Source organism: Arctopsyche grandis, chromosome 13 (genome assembly GCF_051622035.1).
Source record: "Arctopsyche grandis isolate Sample6627 chromosome 13, ASM5162203v2, whole genome shotgun sequence".
NCBI lineage: Eukaryota > Metazoa > Arthropoda > Insecta > Trichoptera > Hydropsychidae > Arctopsyche > Arctopsyche grandis.
Window position 1 is genome coordinate 22,784,797 of NC_135367.1, and position 13,430 is coordinate 22,798,226.

The window sequence follows — 13,430 nt, forward strand, 5'->3', positions numbered from 1 at the left end:
GATACAAATAGTGAGTTGACGTAGCACCGTAGCAGTTGTCAAATGTTATTGTGGTGGGTATGGCCGAGATTTGAGATGGCCGCGTCGCTGCGGGCCGGCAGCCGCCACTGTCAAGCTCGAGAGGAGGAGGGCGGAGTCGCGACAGCCGAGACAGCCAAGACAGCCGCTGTGTAGCCTCCGAACACCCGCTGTGGGGCCGCAGCCCCGCCACACCCCACCCCCTCATGTTCACCAAGAAATCCCACCAGGATGTCAGGAAGTCCTCCGTCAAGATTCAGGACTCGAAGAAAGACTCTGCCACCCGGCTGAAACACCTCAAAATCGTACTCGGTAAACCGGCCCGGCCCACCCCCTTACAAAACCCCACCACTGGCCCCCTTTCTAAACCCACATAACAATAACACGTCCTGAAATAATTAGATTGCACTACTTGTTCCATTTAAAAAACTATACGGATCGCGTCATACATATTGTACTGCGTGTTCACACTATGGAATGCCGAGACTGTGTCGACTATCGAATCTATGTAGGTCACACTTTAATTTGAAATTTGCAGGTTAATTAAGTAAACAAAAATGACCTCAAAAGTGACTCATAGCAATATCTCGAAAACGGTGGACCGCAGAATCGTTCTCAAATAAAATACATCCATTGTATATCTATCAATTGATGAAACGAAAATTGTGATACAATCTATCATAAAATGAATCAGATCATATGACGATTATAATCTTGGAACTAATATCTTTTTATAAAAGTATATGAATTTTGTATATATGTTACAGTTGAAGTGTATCTTCCAATTGTACTATATTTTGGTTAGTAAGAATATATTCCAACTTCGGTTGTAGTCGAAGTGTATTTTCAGTTGGAATATATTCCGTCTAACCCAGTGGTTCTTAACCTGGGTTCGATCGAACCCCAGGGGTTCGGTGAGTCAGTCTCAGAGGTTCGGCAGAAGTCAAGACACACAACCGACTCATATGATTTGGGTGCCAATTAAGAAGGATTCCATTAAGAAAGGTTCGGTGAATGCGCATATGAAACTGGTGGGGGTCAGTGCCTCCAACAAGGTTAAGAACCACTGGTCTAACCCATGTAAGTTGATTCATATGGAGAATTACATTTCAATTGGTCAAAATATATTACAAATGAAAATACAATTCAATTATAAGTTAGTACCAAGTTAGATTTTCGTGAAAACGTCCCTCGACTAGTACATACAATATAAATTGAATTGGAAAGTCACATTTTTGTTTTGAACACATTCTTAGAGCTATTTTGTAATACGGTATTCATTATTCGAAATACCTAGAAAATATTAACGCATTATTAAATTCTAAAGCATTCGTACAAACGTCAACTGTTATATTACAATTGTTGAAAGTGTATTTTAGCTTGTAGAGATATAATTTACTAGATGATGTGTATTCAAATATGAATCACCTAGAACTCCAGTTGGAATATATATTACAACTGAAAATCCACTTCGACTGTGATATATGTATATATTATACACACTATACTAATTGTTGCTGACTATTTTTCCAGAACATTATGACTCTGATGAAGCGAAGACGTACTTCGAGTCCAACTTCAGTCACATATATTTCATATTGCATGATAATTTTGTGCAAGCCGAGAATAATTTGCGACAACGAGGTGAGCATTTTTGAGTCAATCAGCACATTTTCCATAATAAATTAACTTTCACATTGCAATTTAACTTAAATTTCCGACACAATTGTAACTTCGCTTTTAATTGCGTTCGACGTTTATAAATTGTAAGAATTATTATGTACGCACTAAAAATCGACGAAAGATTTTTGTATAAATTTTCTTAATTATTAATTTTATTATTTTTCTGCACTTTTGGCAAAACCAGAGCTGTCTTTTCACTTGGGTGAGTGGTCTACTATCTTCTTAACGATATTTAATATTGCATGATTTTTTTTTTTTGATATTTAATTGCATGTCGAATTGAAATTCTTTGGTAGTGAATAGAATAATCAAAAATGCAAACTAGCTTTTTTTTTATATATGCATACCCATGTTCGTTTATAATATTATATATATATACAAAATTCAAATTGTATTATCTCCGTCTGGGTTTTAATCTATCATACATACATACCACATGTTATATACATATCAATGAATGCGTGAACTTTTTAACTTTTTATGATAATTTCATTACATAGAATAAACCGGGCGAATGATAGTTTGCATCTTCGATAATAAACATTAATAGATTGATACATATTTAATGTATGCCTGTATTTCTATGACTTTGAACGAATTAATGATTAAATAATGCACTTTCAACAGTACACAAAGCCGGCAGAGAAGAACTCGAAAGCGTTCTGTCATTATTAGATAAAATCTTAAGCTTATTGCCAGAATTGATTGGCAAAAGATGGCAACTCCATTCCTTAACGAGAATATTCTCAAAATTATTACACAAAGGAAATTCCCAACGTCTTCGAGCCGAAGCTATAAGGTATCAAACATTACATTAGGGGTGTACGGTTATGGTTTTGCATCACATTTAATCACTTTCGTGCGCATTTCAGATACTTTTTACTATGGTATCAAGCGTTGGGCGAAAACGCAACGAAAGAAGTGCACCACATGTTCGCCACGCTCGTTCCAGGCTTTCCAGATCCTCCAGCGTCAGATTTAGAATCTCCGTCGAGCCAACCTCCTCACATTCCCCCCAAAGATATCCCACAGGAGACTGCCGAATATACGATATCAAATATCCTCCAACATCCGAATTTCGCCGATTCCGGCTCAAGCAAGAAGATATCCGTGTCGCCAGAACAACACTCGACGGGATTTATGGGCAAGCTGGTAAACGCCTCGTCGGCTATATTCCATGACACAAATGTCGTAAATCCGGTGCAGGCTGCTGAAATCTTGCCACTCCTGCCGGCCGGCGGGCATGAAAAGAATTTCGACAATGAGTCCAAGTATTTTTTGGAAACACTGCTAGAAGCCATGGCGTCAAACGTCACTAAAATATATTGGAAGGATCGGACGCATTGTAAAGCTATGAAGACGTTTTCATTTCTATTAGAAAAATTCAAATTGTACTACTTACCTCATATATGTCCTCAGTATGATTATAATAGCTCTTTATACAATCCAAGTCAAGGTGAGTGAACCGAATCCAATTCAGAGAGTTTTCCCATTCTGAAAGTGTCAAAAACAACAAGATCTTGGACACACTCACTAACGAAAATCAATAGACTATTTGTAATTTATTGATGCTCTTATCTATTATCTAAATCTTATTATCTTGCAGAATTTGTTTTAAACTTTTGGATACGTGTGATTTTTATAATAAAGTATCACATTTAGGTCAGATGATTAATCAAACGTGATACCGTAACCTTCTAATATAAAAACGGATTTATTATTATCATTGCTCTTTTTTTACCCTTCAGACAGGAGAACTCTCCGAATATATAATACAATAAACCAGTCAACTTTTTATTACCTTGTACATCCAAATGTAATGTTATTTTAGACCTTCCGTTGCAACATTCCGTGATGGAGGACGATTACGTATATTGCCGAGTTGCTTTGATAAAATGGGTTACCAATTATGCGCACGTTAGCAAAAAACAAGCCGGGGAAGGCTCTATTCAACTATCGTCGATCTCGTCAGTGCAATCGCAATCCGGCGGACCGACTCCGACGTCTTCCATTAGCAGCCAACAGGTGCTGAATTCCCTCACTAGTCATAGTGAAGAGTCGGAACAATCGTTCACCGTTAGCACCGCCGGTGATATATACCGTGGAAGCACATCCATGGAACATAGTATTAATCATCCGAGTTTAGATTCCGGTTGGTGTTGTAATGTACCGTCATATTTACATACTCAATGGGTTATGACGTTTTATTTTATTTATATTATTTTATTCAGAAACCAGTAGTGAAGAATTGAATAGTGTAGCAGTGGTTCGTGACGTCCTCAATTCGACGAGGGATAATGTTAATTTTACTCATGAAATTCTCCGACAAGCTTTCTTGCTGCCGTTCTCTCAAGCTACGGCAATTCGTCGGGTTATTGCCGTTTATAAGGATTGGATTCAAATGAATGTTAGTATTATACAATATCGTCAAGTTCACTAACCTAACTTGGTTACCATTTGTTTATCAATCAAAATCCTGCTACTTTTGTATCAGTCATTTCTTTGTATAATGTTATAAATATTTTAGGTTTCTGAGATTCCTCCTTTCCTATTGGAAAATCCACACAGTGGACTCTCTATCCAAGAACTAACAGTTCCTCCGAGACGGCTTCGAAACGACTCATACCTTGGAGCTATACACAAAGATAATATTTTAGTACGAGCTGGACTCCAAGTAAATATATACCCAACTTCACAGTTTTGCATATATTTATGTATGTATCCTCCAAAGTAACGTATTTCTTCTACTTGACAGAGTGTTCTTCAGGTCTTCATGACGCAAGCGGCCAACGTGTTTCTTGCCTTACCTGGTCACGCTCCCATCAGCAGCGGAATGTCCCAATATCACTTACTAGAAGAGCAGACGGACACTTGCAAACGCATCTTGAATATATACCGATATATGGTGATGCACGTTACGATGGACACACACACTTGGGAACAGTTACTGCTCGTTTTACTTCAGATAACTTCACTCGTACTTAATAAAATACCACCGAAAAGAAAAGTTGAAACGCTTGGTTGGTTTAATGTTGTATATTTTAACGCACAAGTGGTTTAATTTAGGTTTAAATATATTTTTTGGTTGTATAAATATAGGAGGATCTTTAGCATCACCGATATTTCAAACATTGATCGTTACATGGATTAAAGCAAATTTGAACGTATCGGTGAAACCGGAACTGTGGCAGAGCTTTATGGATGTATTAGCGAGGCTCACACATTGGGAAGATCTCATTAAAGAATGGGCCGTAAGGATATTTTTATAATTGGTTTATTGTTGTGATTTCATAGTATGGAAAATTTATTGTATTATTTTCCTTCAGAAAACCATGGAAACTTTGACCAGAGTGCTAGCAAGGCACGTGTATAATCTGGATCTTTCGGATTTACCGTTGGATAGGGTGGCCGAATCACATGGAAAACGAGGAGCTCGTAAGACAAATAATTCGACTAAATCCACGGCGACTCCCACAGTACAGCCGATATCTCATCCTGGTGGGTTTTTGTGCTGTCAATGGATGTGAGAGTTTTGTCGATCGTCAATAAAATTTGTATTTGCCTTGTGTAGGGAAGTCTCCGAAGACTGCCGAAAGTGAGACAAGACGAGAAGGACCTTCGCAGGGTACTCTTACGCGCTGTCGCAGTGATCCTCATTTGATTGTGAGGACTTTGGCGCTGGCTCCGGCACATATCGAAGGTATATGTTGTAAAAATAAAAACAAGAAATGCATATTTACAGATGATATCCAAGTTGAGTAAATTTTTCTAAAAAATTTAATTTTATGTTATTTTAGATGAAAGCAAAGATGTGAATTCTAAACCAAGACGATGCCACTCGTTGGATTCTTTGCGAAACGGGCCAGGAAATGAAGATAGAGACTCCGAAAGTGGTACCACAAAATATTTTATACAGTAAAATCAATGAAATCTTTCTTCAATCACTTATGTAGCTCATCGTAACTTTGTAGGTACACGTTCACCATCTCCAGCACCGTCCAGCGGCGTAGAGAGCAGCTCGATAAAAGACTCCCCTCTTCAGATTGACCTTGCATCGGAAACCTCCAACGTTGGTGAGTCGAAACTTGCAATAGTATTAGTTTACATCACATTTTCATAACACATACATAACATATTGTACCATAACAGAATGGTGCGTCGGAGGTGAATCTGGCAGAGGAGTCGTCTGTGGAGGAGCTGCACGAGGTTGGCTTCCAGATGTTGCAGCCGTACTTTGGCGAAGAATGCTCGCAGCTCTCGGCGACCCAAACAATCTTCCCGATCCCGCTTTACACTTCCAAGTCTTTCAATACCTGTTGCACCTAAATGACACTCTTTTAAAGGTAATTAAAATACAATTTTAATATTAATGTATAGTATTTGCACGGTTGATATATGGTTTTTTTTCCATTGACAGATTGCAGCAAATCAGTCGGCCGGTGGAAGTTCAGAGACGCATGTACCTCTCGGACTTGTCTCCGGCTGGTGCTTAGGAGCTGAAAGCTTGCCGAGCTCGTACCGACAGGGAAAATTGATCGCATTGAAGTTGCTGTGTTCGCTCACTTGCCGAGCGCCTTATATTCCGACGCCACCTCGTCCACATCTACCGTTGTATCATAGGGCGCTACATCATGGTAATTCAACGTTGTAAAAGAATATACAAACTACTGGTAGAATTATATAGAATCATATTGAAAACATTATTTATTTCCAGGTTTAACCGGTGAGGATCGGAGCGTAGTTGACGTGCTGATCAAACATGGCGCGCCGAGATATTTATCACTAGCTTTAGACGGATATTCTTTGCTTTTGTTGGATTTCGTTCATGCGTCGACAATCGTACTGAATTCTACCGACATTGGACCAAACGTTAGTCGTCACTATCATACAATACCGTCATCATAATAATTCGATTCAGTATTGAAACGTTGCTTTTGAATTTCAGTGCCCTCGAACCGAAGCCGTAACCTTTCTAGCTTCGTTATTAAGTCTTCCAGAGAGCCTTCTGAATGCTCCGATGCTTCAACCGTACGCCCAACAATACACCACCGTTTCATGTCCCGATTTAAAGGTTACATTATTTTAATATTGTCGTTTTGTACTGTGTATTTGTTTCTAATGTGGAATGTCTCAACAGGAACACGTGTTGAATATCCTCGTGCGAGCGTGTCGACGAGAGCCCCAAGTCATGGCACGTTGTGAAGCCATCGCTGCACTTGGAGCTCATTGCCACCAATGTTTAGCCGAAAAGAAGAATTGCACTCGATTGCCCGACTGCGTGCAAAATATTCTCCAAGCTTTAAGTGTAAATATATTTTTACTTTAAATGTTACGTGAATGTTTGTATGTACGAATAAAATTTTTGATTTCATATTTCAGATGAAAAATAAGAACATTGCAAAAGTAGCCAGTGATATTTTGTTGTTATTAGCAGACTATACCGATCGCCTTATAGAAATTTATCCAGGACTAGCCGGTACTATTAATAAATTTACTAAACATTTAAATGGATATTCTTTTATTTAATAATATCGAAATTCTTGCAGAGAAAATTGTTTTTACGACTTGTATCTGCCTTTCACAATTGTCGCCAACTTTAAGTAGAGAAACGACTAAAACGTTAGTCGGATCTCTATTACTTTGTCTAGCCGAGTACTGTATCAAAATAGGTGTTGAATGTTTGATGCGGTGTCCAGAAAATTCCAAAGATCCTTTGCTCTTGATCGTTTTTAAGGTAAATCTAAGTTTCGACGAGTCGTAGTGATGTTTCATTCGGTTTGTAAGTGCCTTTTGTTTGTTGTAGGTGTTACACGGTGTTATGAAAGGCAAGGAAATATCTGAAATTAGCAGTCTTTCAATAATTGACGAAGATTTCGATCTCAATATCCAACTGGATAACATGGGGCTCAAAACGACTACTACTTCCACTACCGATGTTAAGCTTTGGGCGAAAATGGTATGATTTATTTATTTTTAAATGACTAATGTTAGCATTTTGGGTACTTGTTCACTAGTTAGGCTCACGCTTTGCGCTTTCCTGGCATTTATACATACATATATACATTGTTTCAATATGTTTTTTACTTATTTAATAATAATGGCATCCATGAATCGAAAAAATCCATCAGACAACAAGTGGGCTTCTGTCAAATAGGGAAATAGGTGGAGGCGAAGAACAAATCGGGACTTTATGAACACTTACCTGGGCGGGACCTCTTTGAAACTATTCTTCTAGATAAATCTTCAGGAACATCAGGAACTTGAAAAATCTGTTGACATACATATAGTCGACTGTCAACAATATGCCTGAAACGTATATTGCAGTTCTTCGGCCACATTGCACGAAGAGGTGAGGAGAGCCTGGAGCAGTTGGTTGTGGTTGGTAGCGTCGAAGGCAGAAGAGCCAGAGGCAGATCCCCCGCACGCTGGACTGACCAAGTATCTGCAGCGACGGGCGCTTCCACGGTAGCAAGTCTTCGCCTGGTCGAATTCAGAACTGAATGGAGGCAGCTGGTTGACCGGACATCATAGTCACGATCCTCAGTGACGAGGGAACCGACAGCAATATACATATAGTCGAAACGTGGTGTCACAGCAAAGCATAATAATTGATTTTTTACTGCAAAATGTGAGCCCAACTAGTAAACAAGTACCTCATTTTGCTAGTGCTAATTAAAAACAAACCATTAAACATTAATTAAATAAAAAATTTATTAGTCAGTTTTGATCACATGCATTTAATAATTAGTTATAATAAAGTTGATACAATTAATGTAGATTACATTAATTCGATTTGTATGACAGTTCACATGCAATACCTGACCCAATCCTAGATGAAAACATGACAAATCATACTCTAACTGATTGACGTACATATTGACATAATTACATATTGGTTTCTTTTGTTTAGATATGCACTCAACTAGTACTATTTCTTGGACATTTTCCGCTGAACAGCAGCTGCCAACTTTCGTCGATGGTAAGCGAGAATGACGATTCACCAGGCCTTGGTCCGGAACTCGGCACTCCGGTGCTGGCCGCTCCACACATACAAATGTTCCGCCTCAGCGAGTCGGTGCTAGCGTCCCTCGTCGAACTTCCAGCCTTGGAAATGCCCGGAGGTGGAGTGGCTCCAGGTACGACACAGAAAAAACCGTAATAATTTAAAATTTTCGTATAAAATTTCTTTAATACGTTTGGAATATTGTAGGACTCGTCACAGCTGATAAACAAGTGAGAGTTATCCTGAGAGATTTGACGGGAAAATCTTGTTGGGACGCGTCTGCTCTGTACTGCGATCCTCAAGTCAAATGCGCCTCTCAACCTTTATCACATCTGCCGTCGAATTTTATGTAACATATTGCGTTTTTTTAATGATTTAAATTTTATTTTGATTTAATTCTGATGATACGTATTTTTTTTTTGTTTGTTTATATAGCAACGCTACAGTGACTAATAGTGGAATACCGTTATCATCCTTACCGCCTCCTTTTCCTCCGAATCAACTACCGGATTATAGATCTACGCCTCCAGATCAACATCAATTGGATCATGTAATAAAACTTATACCCAATTGATTAATCTTGAATTGATTTATTTTATATATTCACAATCGCCCTTTTTTCAGTTACTGCAATATATAAGCCATACAAGTCCCGAACTCCTCCAACACAATGGTCAGTGCCTAAATCAGGCTGCACCAACTCCGCTTCCCGGCTCCATGGAAGACGATACAATATCAGTCATTTTATCTCATCGCAATAATGAAACCGAGTATTTGTCCAAAAATAGTAGTGTCTTAAAGTGTGTACTTTAAATCCAACTCATACATTACATGTGTATGTACTTTATATAAAGTGTTAATTCAATTTTTCGTGTAATATTTTAGTGTTGAAACGTCCGATGAAGAATCGTCGATCGCCACAGAAGCTGCCGACAATACAGAATACAATCCAGTGTTCAGACAATGTCGACTGTTGTTGAGTCATTTAGGTTTTGTGGGATGGGGTGGACGAAATGCTGTACATTTGTTGAAAAGATCTGATAGACTTTTGAGAGAGTTGCGTAATCTCGATGCTCAAAGGTAAGCTTCGACCCTGGGTTGCCGAATGTGATTGGAATGGTTCGCTCGAATGACGCTCAAGAAGAACTTACGCAATAGAATTCCACAAAAAAGGGTTAGCACCCTCGGATAACACACAAATACCCCTTGACGCTTTTTTGTTCAATTCTATTGCGTTAGTTCTTCTTGAGCATCTTTGAAAGTTTGGATGTCTCGAGAGTGTGCCTCTCTGGAGTGCATTTATCCGATAACCGATTGGAATTGTTGGCGTACGTATATTATTTGGTTATTATTTCAGGTGTCGGGAGACTCATAAAGTAGCTGTGATATATGTAGCGCGAGGTCAGGAGGATCGTAATGCAATTCTGTCGAATAGAAGTGGAAGTCCAGCTTATGAAGCATTCTTGGCCGCACTCGCTTGGGAGGTATTAATGTTGTAATCATACGATCTAGCATAAAAGCGCTAAAATTGAAACTGTTTTTGACTATACACATTAAATCTTTCAGGTGGAATTAGAATCACACAACGGCTTCCTTGGAGGCTTACAAAGAGGTGGACCGGGTGGCGTAACAGCACCTTACATAGCCACCCTGACCCTAGAAGCACTCTTCCACGTTGCCACTCGTATGCCGTCAAGTTCACCAGAGGCCATTTTAAATAAGGTAACTAATCAATCCGCGAAGAGGATGTATGCATTTACATATATGTATGTAGATATTGACTATATAATTGTTAATTCAGACCAAACATCTTGGCAATGACGAAGTACACATAGTGTGGAGCGAACACTGGCGTCCGTACCGCAGAGATACCATCCCTACGCAATTCTGTGACGTTTTAATAGTCTTATATCCACTTCCGGGCCACCTCGTCAGATGCACCCTCTCCCGAAAGACTGACGTAAGATCAATTCGCAGTTTGGAGTTGTCCGTTGATTTGTTTGTACTCGAATTGGATGTTTTTAGGTTCCGATGTTTGGTCCTCTGTTCGACGAGTGTATCCTCCCTGTTTCTATAGCGGCGGGACTTGTACGGGCGACGGCATTCAACGCGAGCAGAGCGATCAGGGCTATCATGCCGCTGTACCAGCATGCTTACTCGGAGCGAGCGAGGTGTTTGGAAGGTGTCATCTCACAACACAAAGAGCCGACAACTTTCGAACAGTTCATAGCGAGGGTTTATTCGCCGTTGCCTGCTCATAAACAAACAAAACCAGGTATTTTATGTAATATTACCTATAGATTATATATGTATATGGGTTTTGGTAGAGGACGTATACCCTGGATAATAAGACTGACTCACATTTGTACCAATCGTATTTGTTTTGTATTGAAAAGCTTATACGTAAATTCCAGAAAGTAGTGGTTCGAATTTAGCGGCGGCACTCCTGGACCACGGAAGCAGTGGCCAAATGCGGAACATCACCAATTGGATAACGCACACGACCGTCGTCGCCTCGCACCAAGAGGTGTCCCAGCAGACGGTGGCGCAACACGGCTTCTCGCCGAGGCCGCTGAAGAGGCTGGGACCGTTCAAGAGGCCGCAGCAGACGTCGACGGGTTCATCTCAGCACCAAAGCGGTCCGCAGAGCAGCAGCTCGAGCACGACCCCGCCGCACAGTCCCACGCTGCCGTCGTCGAGGAAACACAGATGAATATCACACGAATAGCCTTTTTTTATAAAGTAATTGTTCGTAAAACGTGTTACTTATTTATTATTTGAAGTTGTTCAACTCACTTAAGTATTTATTATTTTTAATGTTATTTAATGAAAGTATGCATTTATTTACTACATATTGAAAACTCATTATCATCGGGGTGTACGCCCTTAAATATTGTCAATCTGCAATTATGTTGAATTTTTTTTTATTTCATCTGCAAAATATATATATATATATATATATATATATATATATATATATATATATATATATATATATATATATATATTAAATTATTTTTATACAGCAGACTAGTGATATAATTTTTTTATTTATATTACATACATACATACATATTTGTATCTATAAATTATTTTTATAGTGTTGTACGGAATTGTAAATAGTATTGAAAACTTAAGCCAAAAAAAAAAACAAAAGAATTGCTTTTTTTTATATATAATGTTTGTTTAAAAATGTTTAGTCAATGGCGATTTGTACTTAACCAAATGTAAAACAAAATGGCCGATTATGTCCGTACATGTTGCTTCGAATCTCTTCGATTAAATATCAGATGTCTGATATATCATCTTTTGTGAAATAGACGTTACGTTAAGCACATTTATTTATTATGTGAATTACGTGCACATTATTCATGCATAGTATTAAAAAAATACAATATTGATTTTAATATTGTGAATCGCAAGTTTCCTTTATTTGAACGCGGGACCAAAAACGGCGGCAATATTTTTATTGTTGAAATTTAATTGTTGTCGGGTCGAAAGATTTACAAATTTTCATCCATTCCTCGTGTATGTTTTTTTTTTTCTTTCCTTGTCTATTTATTTCGACGCAACTTAATAATTTTCCATATTGAAAAGTTCAAACATAGTTATTTTTAATCGTTAGCTGTCAACACGTTAGTTATGTTTATTATATTATATATGATTATATACTCGCACTCACATTTTTATTATAATGCACATATTTTTATTGTATTATTATTGTCATGGGAATTGTTTAGTCTCGAACGCTAGTTATATTAGTTATAGATTACAGACTCGTAATTATATCGGCATTAACCGTAGAGATGAAAGTTCCATTTACCTAGTAGTGTAGTGCTTTGAAATTTATGTTGTTTTTAAATTATTTCATGATTTGTATAAAGCAAGGTGAAAAAGCCCAGCTTAGCCCTGATTCCACTACACCAGTGCATTTATCAAGCCTTTTTTTACTTTATCTAGTCACTATTGCGATGTCCCTCGCCCAAGTGCCTTGTAATCTTGAAAACCATAGCTTCCTTTATTATGACGCTAAAAGTAAAAACATTCCTCAACTCGTTTCTCGAATATTCAATGGTGAAATTCTTAAGGATCGAAATTAATTAACTTGTTATTAAATAATTACTTAAGATAACGGTAGCCACGCCGAGGTAAGCATTTCATGCTGTAGTTTGTCTAGATATAATGGTAGGTCTATAGTTCAGCTTTGAGATTTATTCTAGCCTCGACCAACCGAGATTTTGCAAATCCCATGTTTAATTTTTATAATTAATAATAGTTTAAATCAATTAAAATACTTAAAAACGTTAATATATTCGTAAATGTTTTCTTATGCTTCAAATATTATTGAAATTATCATTATTTGTTAATAAATTAAAAAAAAAAAGAAATAAAAATAACAGTATTTAACCTTATAGACTGATTATGAAAAAGTTATATCTTGGTTACATTGTATTAATTGTTTATTTTTTACATTATTTAATTATTTGTATTTAAGAATTTACAATTCTGTTTATTTGCGAGATTATTTGACTACTGCTAAAATTGATCAAATCAATGGAATTAATTGTATCAAAAAAATAACTACATACTTGATGATTTATTTAATCTACTTATCGTAATGTAATGTGTAGTGAAATTAAATGAATAAAATGTTATATTATTAATACCGGTGCTAATTGATTGATTTTTGATTTATTTCTAACACAATAGTAATGTATGAAGACGT

General features: G+C 37.6%; 1 protein-coding gene across 1 annotated transcript; it reads left to right on the plus strand.

Moving 5' to 3' along the window:
* The first annotated feature begins 33 nt into the window (after nucleotides 1-33).
* On the plus strand, nucleotides 34-11,580 carry LOC143920969 (putative Rho GTPase-activating protein CG5521). The gene is made up of 31 exons (XM_077444031.1): nucleotides 34-330; nucleotides 1,552-1,662; nucleotides 2,329-2,500; nucleotides 2,574-3,157; nucleotides 3,533-3,853; nucleotides 3,933-4,108; nucleotides 4,229-4,375; nucleotides 4,457-4,721; nucleotides 4,801-4,952; nucleotides 5,028-5,199; nucleotides 5,273-5,401; nucleotides 5,499-5,594; nucleotides 5,673-5,774; nucleotides 5,851-6,044; nucleotides 6,119-6,335; nucleotides 6,416-6,570; nucleotides 6,647-6,772; nucleotides 6,839-7,006; nucleotides 7,081-7,177; nucleotides 7,248-7,435; nucleotides 7,505-7,657; nucleotides 8,612-8,837; nucleotides 8,912-9,053; nucleotides 9,140-9,254; nucleotides 9,329-9,504; nucleotides 9,590-9,784; nucleotides 10,062-10,188; nucleotides 10,271-10,426; nucleotides 10,506-10,664; nucleotides 10,730-10,979; nucleotides 11,119-11,580. Exons 1-31 carry the CDS (start codon nucleotides 225-227, stop codon nucleotides 11,415-11,417), a joined length of 5,676 nt encoding a protein of 1,891 aa, XP_077300157.1. The 5' UTR covers nucleotides 34-224; the 3' UTR covers nucleotides 11,418-11,580.
* The last annotated feature ends 1,850 nt before the right edge of the window (nucleotides 11,581-13,430 follow it).